The sequence below is a fragment of the Malaclemys terrapin genome, chromosome 1 (assembly GCF_027887155.1).
Source record: "Malaclemys terrapin pileata isolate rMalTer1 chromosome 1, rMalTer1.hap1, whole genome shotgun sequence".
NCBI classification, from domain to species: Eukaryota; Metazoa; Chordata; order Testudines; family Emydidae; genus Malaclemys; species Malaclemys terrapin.
This window is the reverse complement of record NC_071505.1, coordinates 310,302,401-310,317,791: the sequence shown is the minus strand read 5'-3', so window position 1 is coordinate 310,317,791 and position 15,391 is coordinate 310,302,401. Positions and strand designations below refer to the sequence as shown.

Sequence of the window (15,391 nt, the reverse complement as noted above, 5' to 3'; positions counted from 1 at the left end):
TAAAATACACATTCATATTAATGTCTCATAGAGCTAATCAAGGAGGCTGCAAAATTCCTATTAAAAAGTTGAGATCTCTCAGCCATAGGCTTACAAATCTGAAAACTAATAGAACTATATATTTTAAAAGTGGTATAATTTAAAACTCACTGACATTGTTTTCCCGAAAATCTGTAAATAAATAATATATACAAATCAGCTTCTAGCCTCAAATCTGAAGTGTTAAATTTCATCCCAGATCTCATTTTTACAGCCGCATTGTAATGTCAGTACTGACAACTGGTTTGTTGCAGCAAAGATAGTAGACATAAATACTCTAAAACATTTAACTAGAGATGAAAAAGGAGTGTAATTTTGGGGCTGGTAACTGCTCATGATTCCTTACCAGTCAAGAGGCTTCCATTGCCTTGGTAGCTAGATTTAAAACAAACAAACAAACAAACAAAAACAACAACCAATCACTTTCTCTCTGTATCTATTCCTCTAATGTTTACCGGCAGGAGTAAATATTTTACAGATAGGGATGGGTATCCCTGGAGCTCTAATGGATTGCAAAAACTTAAGACAATGTGAGCCTGATTCTGATCTCTATCCAGCTTTCCATTGGTGGTAACTGTTGATTGCAGTGGAGTTTACATTATTTACAACAACATGAATGTGATCAGAACGAAGCCCAGGGACACTAACACTTGATAATTTTAAATCAGAAACATTACAGAGAATAAAAGAGTGAACCTTCTACTCACACATACCCATCTGAAGGCTCTCCAGACTCCAAAATCGTGCCATTTCCCACCTGGCTACCATGCTGCTGTCAAAAACAACGTACAGAGTAGGGGCTTGGCCTTTAATAGGTGAAGCTTAGTCCTAAAAGGTTCACAGAGAACCAGAAAGGCTTAGAGCCTTTGAGCTACTGAAAATTCAGAAACAGCTTATTCATTGCTTTGAGCTTCTGTATGTGCATATCAGGCCGGAGCCTACTTAGAAACTGACAGCGCACTCACTGTTCCGTATAGCTGTGGGTTTAGTGGATCAGTGACATCATGGGGTACCCTTAGGGAGGAAGTTACAGAAAAGAAAAAACCTGTATATACAGTGTTCATTGATAATGTACTTACAGTCTACTGCACTGTAGCTAATGACACTGCAATGAAGAATGTTTTTCAGTCCTGTCAGTGCCAGAGAGTGTATTTGCTACTTTTCATTAAAGCAGCTAAATGTGAATTAGAGTTTCAACCTAAATTCAAAGGATACATCTCTTTTACTCCAAGTCACAGGAAAAAGCTATTGGGAGTTACAATTTCTTCTAGCCATATGCAAAAATATGTCTTCCAATACTGCTTTGCATAACATTGTGCATTTATGATATTATTCCAAAATGTAATGTGTAGGTATAACTATACACCCAAAGGTATTTTTCATAGTTCTTATATGCTGCTGTTACTTCACAACTAAACTGTGATATATTTGTTTGGTTACAAGTGACTATCACTACATTATAACCCAAATTCTAAACAGCAGCCAATTGCTCTGAGGGGTGATGGGGCAGAGGAGGCATTCCCTCACTCAGGCCACAGCCTCAGTGTAACTCTACCACAGGGGGTAGAGAAGGAAGGACACGAATAGCCACTTAGCCCTGTCTCCACTCATTCCATAGCCCACTTCAGCAATGACCCCACCAACCCTCTCATGTCAGAGCACAGGGGATGCTATGGAGATTAGTATCTATCATCCCAGCATTGTGCTCCCCTTTGCATAGGGGAATTGCATCGGTTCTAGAGGCAAGGGCAGGATTTGCCCCTACAGTCAAATCATGTACTCTTCAACAACCTGCATTTGTACTAATTTTTTGAAAACTGGTATAAAAAGAAAATCCTGAAATAATTTTAAAAGAAGTCATGGTGCTATATGTCTGTGGATGGGACTCAGAATTACTGATTCTCTATATGGAAACAACATCCTTTAGCTATGCCAGTCCTGTTACTAGGGGCTGGTTTCTCTAGTAATATGCTCAGAAAACCACCAAGGGACTTTGCATACAGCATATCACAACACCCACAGAAATCACATGGTTTCCTATTGTACCATCTCGGGGAGAGAATGAAATTCCAAACTTATAACAGAATATTAATGACGTTTGTTTACTAAAATCCAGGATCTGCTGCATTTTGAAGACGACCAGGGGACATGAAAAATACAGCTCTCCCGTCTGAATCATTGAACTGCACCATAATTCCCTGCTGAGAACAGACTTGCTGAATAATCAGTTACAATAAGCTACCGTATATTATGAAAAGCACATATACAGCACAGTTGCAAGGTGTCTTGCAATACAAATCAGTAAACAACTAAAAAATGAGTCATCCGTAGAAAATTCCTTTGCTTAAGTCATAAAAAGCCCCCAACCCTGGGATCTGCATCAACGACTGAAGAATTCACACTGAACAAGTGCTGTCCAGACAAAATCCTAAAACTATAACATAAAACAGGTTCACCCCTTTGAATTACTCTATCACACCTCTGAGAATGTGAGTAGGCAAATGAAAAAGGAATAACATAAAATATGGACAAAAAAATTAAGTTAAGATGGTTAGATCTCACTACATTGAAAACTCCTTTCAGTAGCGACTCAAGGGACCAACAAATACCTGTTTGTTAATTATGGTAGCTGTCTAATATCCCCTGGCCTTGGCCTATGTGAAGTCAATAGTGAACTGTCATTGATTTCAATGGGATCAGCATTTGCCCCCAAAAGTTCTGTATGTCCTTGTGGTCCCAGCCCCATGCTAAGCAAGGCAGCCAAAATATCACATGAGTTATTGTGGGCCAGTTGCTTGTTGCACAAGAGGATTGGGGGAAGGGGAGAAGGACGGGAATGAAGAAGCACAAATAACTGAGGACACCATCAGACATGCAGAAATCTAAATGACATCAACTGCATCCATAAATAAATGCAGACACAAAAAGAGAGGCCAAAATGAGGCATCCCTCACAATAAGAACACAACTCTGCACCAGCACCTCAGCAGGGCTTGCAGGGTTCTAGGCCATGTATATGAACATAGGTCCAGCCACATTCCACCTCTTTTCAAGTCGTAACAACTGTACAGTTTACACAGTTCCTTCTTTCCTAGGAAGAAAGAAGAAACATCAATACTGCTCAGAAGTTATTGCTTCAATATAAAAATAAAAGCCTAATCTCAGGCTTTGGGTCTTAGAATCAGGTTTTTCCATGGTAGGATTTCTCATTGTCCTCAGGTCTGCTTCAGAGCCCTGGTCTACACTACGAGGTTAGGTCAAATTTAGCTGTGTTACGTCCATTTTATAAGCAATGCGTCTACACACCCAACACCGTTCCGTCGACCTAAAGGGCTCTTAAAATCAACTGCTGTACTCCTCCCAGGTGAGGGGAGTAGTGCTAAAATCGACCTTGCTGGGTCGAATTTGAGGTAGTGCAGATGAAATTCGACGGTATTGGCCTCCGGGAGCTATTCCAGAGTGCTCCAATGTGATCGCTCTGGACAGCGCTTTGAACTCCGATGCACTAGCCAGATACACAGGAAAAGCCCCAGGAACTTTGAATTTCATTTCCTGTTTGATCAGCGTGGCGAGCTCAGCAGCATAGGTGACCATGCAGTCCCAGATTCGCAAACAAGCTCCAGCATGGAGTGAATGGGAGACACTGGATCTGATTGCTGTATGGGGAGAAGAATCTGTGCAGGCAGAACTCGGATCAAAAAGAACAAATGCTAATATATATGCCAAAATCGCACAGGCCATGGTGGAGAGAGGCTACAACAGGGACACACAGCAGTGCTGCATGAAAGTTAAGGAGCTCAGGCAAGCCTACCAAAAGACAAAGGAGGCAAACGGTCACTCCAGGTAAGAGCCCCATACATGCCGCTTCTATGATCAGCTGCATGGCATTCTGGGGGGGGACTCTACCACTATCCCACCACTATCTGTGGACACCTGCAAGGGGAGAGACTCACGCAACAGGGAGGAGGATTTTGTGGATGAGGAAGAGGAGGAGGAGGAGGAGAAGAATGCGCAGCAGGGAAACGGAGAATCCGTTCTCCCCAGCAGCCAGGACCTTTTCCTCACCCTGGAGCCAAGACCCTCCCAAGGTGGGTTCCCAGACCCTGAAGCCGGAAAAGGGAAAAGATCAGAATATGTAAAAAAAAAAAAAAAAAAAAGGCAAATTAACTATGTGACCTTCCATTATTCACTGGGACTACTTAAAAAACTCTGCAACCACTGCCAGATCATTTCCCAATATTTGTGGTATGGCCCCGACAGAACCTTATTTTCCTTTTTACTTTCCAGCTTTTTCCTGCACAGTAACCGACCCCACCATGAAACTCTGATTGGCTGTGGGTGAGGGAGAGTTGTCATTTAAATCCTCTCATGTCCAGCTAGCATGAACTGTAACTCCAAATCGAACAAGAGTCAAGTCTGTTGGGAAATTCTGAATACTGAATCTAAATTCCCACCAAACATGTTCCTGCTACCCCTAACAAGAACCTCATCTCTACTTGTGCCGCTTGCACATCAGAGACCCAAAAAACAGCTTTTAGTGGGTGTACACTATGCCCAGGGGTGAAAGTGAGCTGGTACGGCGTACCGGTAAGAAGCCGGTACTGGCCCGTACACAGCACGTTAAAGCGCTGCCACAGCAGTGCTTTAACGTCCCTGCTCCTTCCCCTCTGCCCGTAGGGACCCCGTACTGGCAGGGCCACCGACAGGGGAGGCAAAAGGGGCAACGATGTTAAAGTGCTGCCGCCGCACTTTAATGTCATTGCCCTTTTTCCTCCTCCCTCCCCCCCCCCGGCCGCTGACGGGAGGGGGGTGAAAGGGCAGCTGCCCCAGGGCTAGCGATTTAAAAGGGCCCGGGGCTCTTGGCTACCGCAGCAGCGGCCGGAGCCCCGGGCCCTTTTAAATTGCTGCCAGAGCCCCAGGTGGCAGGGGCCAGGCAGTGCAGATGGGCTGGCTGGGGGAGGCGGAGCACCCAGCCCGCATCCCTTCCACCCGAGGCCCTGCCCCTTCTGTGGGCCAGAGCCACCCCCGTACCGATAAGCATTTATTATTACTTTCACCCCTGACTATATCTATAATTTTATATTAGGTAACACAAAATAAAACTTTCCTATAACTAAGAAAAAATAGAAGTATTGCTCTTGCTGTCTCCTAATATTCCGCCCACTTGCCATCAGGACTTTGATTTAGAAAGCTATTCACGCATGACTTTTGTAGTTATAATAACTAGTTTGCTAACGTAATATCTAGATATGACCAGCACTGCTTTGATTTCACTCCTTTCCCAAATGATAGAAATCCTTACTTTCATAATCTGTTATCCTCAAACATTTATATTTATGAAACCTTGGATATACTAAAGCTAAAATAACAAAGAAGAAATTAATCTGAGGTAGCTGTATTTGTTAGCCAATGCTATTTTTCCAAAGATGAAAAAGAAAGCATAACTTTAAAAAAAAATCCCCACTTTATGATATTTAAAAGCCTGACTTCTTCATCCTAGCTCATGATGGATTAGTTCCTTACTCAGTGAGAAGTCCTACTGGAATCAATGGGATTACTCATGGTGAGAGGTACTACTTAATCATTTCAACTGGACTATAAATTCTTCTACACTTAGAACTGTCTCCAATATTGTAATATTTACACACACACACACACACACACACACACACACACACACACACACACACACACACTCAATACTACAGCCAGTAATTCCCAAATTGTGGTCCATGGAGCACCTGCTAGTGATCGGAGGAGAACTGGCTGGTCCCATTTCTAGCTGTGAAATTACATTAGAAGAGGCTAAAGGTACCTTGAATACTTACCTAATATTACTTTTCCATCTCAGTGATTGTCTTCTGTGGATTTTAGCATGCAGTATGTAAATACCCTGATAGCTAAAATAATGTATTTGTGGATTAAGGGTCTTCCTTCCCTGGAATTTAGATAAAGTTGCATGATCTAGTTAACAATTCAACTTGGAACTGGTATAAATCTGCAACAAATACAGGCTCCTGAAAAATTATTTGATTAATGCTCTTAATTTTTAATAAAGAAACACTGAAAGTGCTATTTGATAAGATCTTCCACTTCAGTCACAGTAGATCCTGATTTCAACACTACTTACTCCATGTATATATGGAGCAGTACAGTGAAGGTTGTAAGTGGCTTTACAGCAGCTATTCTTTAGAATACTGAAGTGAAGGGGCCTGAAGTGAAGAATGCACTTTGACTTTTTAGGCCCTTGATAATGAAAAATGTTCTCTAGTGTCTGAAAGAAGACAGATGGTATTGACCAAGCTTCTTTTTAATATCTCCTGCCAATTAATGATTTATGAGACGATACTATTGTTCTTGCTATCAGCTTGAGATAATGTGGCAAGTAAGTGCTAATGATAAGCAGAACTGGAGAATAAATGTAAGGGGCAAAACAAAAGGACATTAAAAGACACTGCTTCAAAAAGGCATTTGATTTTACAGTCCTTTCTAAGGATTTGTACTTCACATAAAACTGGATAAATGTCATGGGCTACATTCATTCTTGTAGTAAGTAGGTGCAACTCCCATACAAATCTCTGGGACAAATCCTTTGGTGATTTAGGGTTTTTCTACATTGGAAATTAATCTGAATTAACTAAAGGCGTGAATTTAAAGTGCTTAGTTAAAGTTCATTAAATCCCTCTCTGAACACTCTCTTTCAGCAGTTGCCACTTGACTTCTGAATGAGAGCCTCCATACAAAGGCTTAGTGTGCTTTAATGGACTTTAAATTTATACCTTAAGGGCACATCTTCGCTAGCCCCGTGGCAGTGCTTTAACATGGCTGTGTAGTCGTGGCATAGCGACCTCCACAAGAGGAATAGCTCCCAGAGCTGGGGCACCGTCTACACTGGCACTTTACAGCGCTGAAACTTGCAGCACTCTGGGGGGTATTTTTTCACACCCCTGAGCAAGAAAGTTGCAGCTCTGTAAAGTGCCAGTGTAGACAAGCCCTTAGTTAATGCAGCCTACCTTTCCACGTAGACAACCCTTCAGAGAGCAGTAGGGAGTACATGGATTGAAATATGAGTACAAGTGGTAAAGGGGAGCAACTTGAATCAATTTAACATTCAGTGAGTGTGCAACACAAGTGTAACTTGAGCGTAACAGGACAAGCACTAACAGGAAGGTATCAAGTAAAGCAGCTTCATCATAAGCTACTTTACCATTTGCATCAATTTACATCCTATGTGTAGTTTACACCCGCCATCCAAGGCACTGATGAATTGGCTCATTCTCTCCATTTTTGTAACACATGTGGTTTGTAACCCCTTAAAAAGACCTGTAAAACTTACCATTAGATGCTCTCATTTGCCGCCTCCGTCCCACTCGATCCAGGCCAATGGGGGTGCTTTGTGAAAAGGTGAAGGGCCGGAACCTGGCTGAAACAGCTTTATATGGGGGAACTTGGTGGGCTGGAACAGGTGGCCGTGTTATTGGCTACAGAGAGAAAAAAGAAAATCCATTATTATTATTAATAGTAAAAGCTACTAGTAAGCCAAAGACAGCTACAGGTATGAAATGGGGTTTCCTTACACTCTCAAGCTAACTATATGGACACTAAGAACCCCTAGTTCAAGCAGTCATTAAATTGATTGAACACCACATTCCATACACAATATTATGGTAAATATCTTATAGCATTAAGGTTCTCTGTTATATTAAAAACTCCATAACCTTCTGTTATGTTTAGTGACACTGTATATTCTGCTTTACAGTCTTCACTCCATAATATTCCATGTCTAAAATGCTCTGGTAGCTAACATCTCAGAACAGTTTACTGTAATGTCAGCCAACTATAAATATGTAACAGAATGGAAACACTGAAAAGAAAGAAAGAATAGACATTATACAACCAGGTGTGTTAATTTCCCAGAATGTTGTTTGAGATAAATGTCCTGCTGCTGAGGAACATACTTTATAGTTCAGCCAAAAAAAAGAATCTTAAACCTGATTTTTTTTCTTAGAGCTTATCTGCATGGCCCCTGGACTACAGGGGTGTGAACTGAAGTGTTGCACTGTCACTGCCCTGTGTAGACGCTGCTAGCATGAACTAAAAGGTACCTAGATCACATTAATGTAGTCCTGTTTGAAATGGGACTACATTAACGCAAATTAGGCATCTTTTAGCTTCTCCTGCCGACCGACATAGCTACTGACATTCATGAAGGTGGTTTTATGATGTCGACAGGTGAGCTCTCTCCTGTCAGCATGGTGACTACACGAGCGATCTTACAGCAGTGCAAATGCATCGGTACAGCTGTGCCGCTGTAAGCTCACTAGTGTAGACATGGCCTTAGTTTCTTAATTGTTTTTCCTCTTAGGCTTGTAAATTAAGCATATAGAAACACCAGATCCTCTCTATGAACTATTTGTTGACTCACTGGTATGACACAAGTGATTTACTATTGCGAAAGCTTTTTCCCCCGCACCAAGTTGTCAGACAAAACAAAACGATTTAACAGCACTTTTTTCACATTCCACTGATGTTCAACACTTCAAAAAAAAAAAAATCTGCTACATGAAAATTAGGCTTTAAAAGCTCTTTATGAAATAGTTCTGATATATGTGTTCCTCAATTATAAGTCTTTTTCATACATTTTAACTAGCAATTTAACTACCAAACACCAGACTGAAAAATATCTTGATATATTTTAATATGATCTAATTATTATTTCATTCTTTACAAATTTTCTCCTCCTATGGTATATCAATATCTCAGAACTGCACTACTGAACTAAAGCAAGAAAAGCAACTCCAAATTGTTCCATAACAAACACCCAATATCCACAATGCCAATTACTTTTAATGTATTTATTCCTGGGCAATTATAATTTAATCATTAAAGTGTTGATCCTGATCCCTTTGTAGGCAACAGAAGAACCGCCATTGAACTTCAATAGGAGCAGGATTGAGACCTAAATGTCCATTGTTATTGGTCATAAAAATGTACCTACCTTGGAAATTGTCCCATATTTTTGGTCTTAACTCCAAAAACAATGTATTTGTTTAACCCCATCTTTGTGGCAGAAAAGGCCAACAAAGGGGCCAGTTCAAGTAGTTACTCCTGGGGGCATTCTGTACCAAAAAAGTCTGTGCCAAAAAAAAAAAAAAAATTCTGCACACAGTATTTAAAAATTCTGAAAAATTCTGCAAATTTTATTTGTTAAAATACCACCACATAATCACGCCAGTTTCAATTATTTTGGTAATTTATTTCAAAATGCCTGTCTACAAGTATGTCTGTAACAATACAGACAGAAAAAAATTCCCCCAGGAGTAAAGAATTAAAGAAACCCCTGTTACAACCCAGTTCCTGTTTCTCTGCCCCCTTCCACTCCCCCGAAGCCCAGGCATCCAGAGGGAGAAACCGCCTGATGATCGGTCCCAGGCTTGCATGGAGTTTCCTGTGCACCGCCCTCTCCTTCCCTCAGGACATGCTGGGATCTGCAGCTGTCAGGAACCCACTAGCCCCCTCCTCCTCCACCTGTAGTGTCTTCATGTGCGAACTGGGTTCTGCTGGGTCCAATGGCCCCTAGTGGCGGCCAACAGCACTGCAGCCCATTTTGTGAGGGAAAGAAAATTCTGCCCGCACGTTAATTTCTGCAAAATTCTGCATTGCACAGTAGTGCAGAATTCTCCAAGGAATAAAGTAGTGTGTGTTTTTCCTGTGTGAATACCTGTCAATTAGAAACTGGACTGAGACCACTAATTTCTCACAAGCTACCCAAGTGCTGTCAGATTATATCAATTTTGGTTAGCTGCTGCTCATAAGCATATTTAAGCAAAAGAGATTGAACCTGAGCCACAACCCATTAAAGTCAATGGAAAGACTCCATTTCATGTTAGCAAATCCCTGAGACATCCAGTCTGGGATCCTGGTCTGTTCTACAATGTTTTTGAATGGATTATCCATTTAACTAGACGTGTGCTAATACCAAGCAGTTCATACCCATAGCTTTTTAAGGGGCTCGGTTTCAAAGGATTATAAATACTTTATTGTATTTATAATATTATTTGTATGCACCTCTCACTTGAATTCTACATCCTGTGTGTTGTAGACTAATCAAAAATACATGTGACCTTATTATAGACAAATAAGCATTTTTAAACAGCTACTGGAAATAACGTCCCAAGAAAGAAAGAGGGTTAGTTTACAATGCAAGCAAGATTATCCAAAAGTCAAGATCTTATGTTATGTTTTCTTTTTACAAAAAATTAGAGACAAGGAAAGCGAAACAAAGTATGTGATGTCAGCTTGGAAAAAGAGAAGAAAGGAAAGGAAATGTCCACTCTATTTTCTAGATTGAAGATAAAGGCAAGGAGGTGGAAGAATCTTTTGTAGTTTGCAGAGAGCACATCTTATATCTTACTTGTGTCAGCAGATCTTCTATTTCTTCTGTTTGGCTGCTCCCATAGAAACTGACCCCACCTATTACAGAGATGGGTCTTTGTTTTCGCCCTCTTTGGAGGCCTACTGTACTGATTTGAGCCGTAGACTCCACAGAAGCCAATCCAGGCTGACTTTCACCATCTACACAGTCTGTTTTCTGAGACTCTACTGCAACTGAATCTTCTGGTATTGAGAGACTCCTGCTTGCCAACTGACCATAGTCTGAGAGTGGCCTTGGCCGAGATCTTTTTCCAGAGCCCCATCTTCTGGGAGTGAACTTTTGTGCATCTGTCCTTTCTTCATCCTGGGATGGGGACATCCTCCACTGGTCATCAATAACAACCTTTTTAAAGGTGAACAAGTCAAATAAGCCACAGCATTTTCAGATACAGAAAAATTTTAAATATGTTTTTCATATGGCATATGGTTTCGCTTGCTATAAAAGTGTTACAGTATTCATAAACAACACCATATTATAATAAATGAAACTGACGCTTCAGGAACAAATTAAATACATAACTTTGCCACAGAGACATTACACTGTATGTAATGGCTAACGATGACCCATAATCATAAGCACGAATTAGGCAAATGAGCATTGCTAACAACATTACTATGATTGGATTATTATCTTCCCAGTGGCAACAGATCCCGACATAAATACCAAATTTGCTGAACAAACAGCCTGAAAATAATGTCTGCACAGAAAATATGATACACGGTTTTCTCTTTTTTAAAAGAGCTTTATGCAAACATTTAACAGAAATGTATTATTCTGCTCTATTTTCCTTCCACAATGAAAAGAGGTAACATTGCAGGCAGCTAACAAGGGTAGTTGTGAACTCGGCAACTGAGCACTGAGTCTGGGAATCAGGGGAACTGAGCTCTAGTCCTGTCTCTACAAGGGACTTAGTGTGTGACAATGAACAAGTCATAGGATCTACTGCTTCAGTCTCTAAAATGAAGATAGCCATGCTTACCCCCTTTTCAAAAGTGTTGTAGATCTGCTGGTGCTGTGCATACCGATTGTTAATTACTTTCATGAACAGTGAATTTCAGCCAGTTTCATTGTGACTTAGTGTGGGCTTTGGTTCATCACTTCCACAAGGCCAAAGCATGGATGCTTGAAAGGGAAATCTGAACTCTTACTGTGTGGCCTGATTCACAATCTATTGAGAACAATTTACATCTATATAAAATGTAATTGCTAAGATCAACCCACTGAAAATGATGCTGTTGCAGACTATGGGCCCTCGGGCTGTGTGTAGGGGGAGCAACCCATGGGAATTGCATAGAAAAGGGAGGTGGAGTTGAATGGAGGAGAAAAGGCTGCTCAGCTGCTCGCTCATCTACAGTACATAGCCACAGGCATCCTCTGTGCTGCAGCTTAGCACAGGGCAAAATCTGCAGGCATTTGGGGTAGTGAACTGTGGAAGAATTTGTAGGGCATGTGGTCTGTGTGTTTTTCTCTTAGTAGAAGTGGTCTTAGCTTACATAGCAAAGTCACTTGTGGGTTAACGTAGCAGTTTTTTGGCATTAAGTTCTGCTCTGTGACACCTCCAAAGACAAGCACAAGATGCATATACAGGTAGTCAAAAAGAGAGAACCAACTGCAGGCCAGCACATCCACCTGCCACACCACCAATACAGGGGGGAAGGAAGCTTGATAGGTGCATAGAGGGATGTCAGCGCTAGAGAACTGCAGGATTCAGTTCAGTGTCCTTAGCTTCTTTCCCTTGGCCTTTGTGTCTTAGTAAGGGAAGCATGTGGCAGAACAGCAGCCCTCCAATTCAACAGAATTTTGATGGTATATTTTCCCATTCCACAGATTTTTACACCAAAGGGAATAACTTGGCCTTATATTACGGTCTTTGTGTGGTCAACCAAAGGCTGCTTCAATGAAACCATCTTTGACCCATGGCAGAGCCAATGGATTGTAACAGAGATTTCAGTCCCTTGTGTCATGATAAATGCAACACAGAAACTCTTAAGCAGCTTTAATAGTACACAAGAACCAGAAAAGTGCTGAATCTGCTACAACTGGCATAATGCTCTGTAGAGAAACAACCTAACTTCTTGAACAATTTTGACTGAGAGCCAAAAGAGAAAGAGAGAGAAGGAAAATAGTATCCCTGGGCTGACAACCAACTTGGATGGATGCCTGATGAGATTTCAAACAGCTGAATTAGAAAGCTCTTTAAAAAAGACAGGCTATAATGGCTATAATGAGTCATTGCTGAGCTAGCAGACCCAGTTGTAGTAACGCAAACATACCACAAGCTTGTGCTGTTTGCTTTCGCTTCCTTCCTTCCTTCCTCTTTCCTCCAGCCCATTTTTTTATTATAGCTTGCATTACAATTTAGAAAATAGGTACTATCTTCTCAGTGCTCCTAAATAACAAATATTTCAGCCTGCGATATTACATTTATGCGAACGTTAAAAGATTAGAAATGACACATATTCAGCAAACAAGGAAAGCACTTAAGATACAATATTTGGTTGTCAATTAGAGCAGGGCACCATGGCATTTCAGCCATTTTCTATTGCTGGAATTTTATATATTCACAGAACATGCATAATCTATGTCTGCCCACCTTTTTGGAAGGCCACCATCATTAAGCAGCCAATTTTTGTTGGTCCTTCGAGTGCATCATTGTGTGCAATAATTTTAGGTACTACAAGGAATTTGTAGTCTAAATATTTAATTTGATTATTGCAATAAGAGGGGGGAATCAATACAGGTAGCATTCTGCACTAAATTATTCCACTAACAATGCAAAATTTATTATTATAAATAGAGCAAATAGGTACGAATTCTATTGCAATTTCTGTAGAGAACAATTAAAATTGATCTCAAACAAATCTATAGATCCTAGCAAATGGCTAGTACTTTAACTGGTGTAAATAAGGTTAGCTCCACTGAAGTCAATGGAGCTATGTCAGTTTGCACCAGCTGAGAATCTGGCATTTAAAAACTACTCCTCTGATAGCAGCAGCAGAACACAGATTTAAATAAGGTCCTAGAAAGACCTACCTTAGGGTCTGACATGGATAATGGAGCTCCACATACACACTGAGAGAGCAAGGAGTTGACTCGAGTCATTCTATATTTTTGTTTTACATGGATTTTTTTCTTAGAGAAAAACACATCCGAACAGACCTGCAGTGCAACTAGTAAGGCAAAGCATTCATTCCATGACCTTGTACTCTTATACTAAGGAAAGAACACGTTACATATCATCTCCTAATCTGCTGTTCACACTCCCATCTTGAGCAATAAACCTGTGCAAACAGACAGACTGTTCACCATTTGCAGCACTCCACCTAAAGTACAGTAGCAGATCCATATAGTAGTGCTTAATTTCTGTTTTCCAATACATGATGCTAAAGTACGTCTATTTTTGGGCCTAGATATGTAATCGATAACATAAAGCACTGATACAACAAAGAACATAACCCTCCCAAAACCAAAATCATAATCTCACTCCCATTGGTGATCAGTTACTTGCTAAGTAGTAGTCCCACTGATGTCAGTCAGAGGACTCATACAAGCAATTGCTTATCAGTGGGAATAAAGAGTTCATTATCTAGCAGGCAACCCCGATCCTGCAAGCGTTTAAGTATGAGTGTGACTTGTGACATCAGTGGGATAACTCATATGTGTGCAGAATGTACAGGTCTCAGGCCACTGGGCCCCAGTCCTGATCTCTTTTACACTGGTGTAACTCAACTGACTTCAAAGGTGTTACTCTTGCTTTATACTGGTATAAATCAGATCAGATCCACACACATTACTACCATCAGCATTTGTAAAGAGCACTACAGGTGGGCAGACTGCTTCATGTAGGGTGAAAATCACCCCTGTGCAGTGGGTCCAGCACACACCTATGCACCATTTCAGCACAACTTAAACCACCACCACCTTTGGATGAATTTCAACACTCCAGGGAAATTAAAGGTCTCTCTCGGGCTAGGTCCACACAGGAGTCTCCAAAATTATCCTACTGTTGATCTAGTTCTAAAGCAGCTCCATTAGTGCTAGCAATGGGGAATCAGTAGTGTTTTATATTTCTAGTGTAGAGAAGGCTCAAGGCTTTTGTCCTTGCTCAGAGCAGGTCTAGATCACATAACGGTAAGAACACTGGCAGTCGCTCTACACTAGCACTCATGGCTAGCACTAGTGGAGAAAGCTAATGTTGGGGAAATTTCAGAAAATCCCCAAAGCAGGCACAGCTTGAGAGAGACCTTAACTCCTTGGAGTGCTGAAGTTTCACCTTCCCATAAAGTTTAAAAACAAAATGTCTTAAAAAGAAAATTAGAGAGTTAGGCTGAAAGATCTGTTCTTGTACAGCAAATACAGTATTCAAATCTGTCCACCCTTCCCTTCCCTCATCACTTCACATAAATCTAAAATTAAATTCTTTGGGGCTTTATATTTCTCTTTACACTGTCAAGTCCCCAGGATTCTTGCAAGCACTGTAAAGGATAATAAAAAAAATAAACAAACATAATCACTGTTCAAGCAGAGTTCTAGTTACTTGCACTAATGTGGGAGAATAAAGGTTGTCTGGGGAATTAAACAATGCTTGTAACACTCCATTTTTCTTTTAGTATTTCCATAGTTTTTATTTTTTCACCATGACAGCATTCCTAAAAACGTACCATACTACATGAACAGTTGCTAAATCACAGCCATTACTTTCTATGACTATGTAATATCTCACTGTTAACCTCTTGTCTGTGGGCTGGCTGATCTCACAGACAGGGGGCAAGCTACAGCAGTTCCATAGTTAGAACCTCACTTACCAATGCCAAACCAATGTATAACTCTACTGACTTAACTGGAGTTATTACTGCAATAAGTATTATTAATATCAGTGTAAACCAGATCAGCATCAGACGTTTAGCAGCTTAAATCT

At 40.8% G+C, this 15,391-nt stretch overlaps 1 protein-coding gene across 6 annotated transcripts in view; it reads right to left on the bottom strand.

Annotated features, from left to right (window-relative positions):
- SPATA13 (spermatogenesis associated 13) overlaps window positions 1-15,391 on the bottom strand; it is a 113,980-nt gene that overhangs the window by 33,147 nt on the left and 65,442 nt on the right. For 5 of the 6 annotated variants that reach the window (XM_054015419.1, XM_054015418.1, XM_054015421.1 and 2 more), the window contains 2 exons: window positions 10,453-10,815; window positions 7,375-7,519 (listed from right to left, as the gene is read on the bottom strand). In XM_054015419.1, coding sequence (XP_053871394.1) covers window positions 7,375-7,519; window positions 10,453-10,815 — 508 coding nt within the window. The remainder of the gene's footprint in view (window positions 1-7,374; window positions 7,520-10,452; window positions 10,816-15,391) is intronic. The other variant, XM_054015424.1, reaches the window with a different exon arrangement.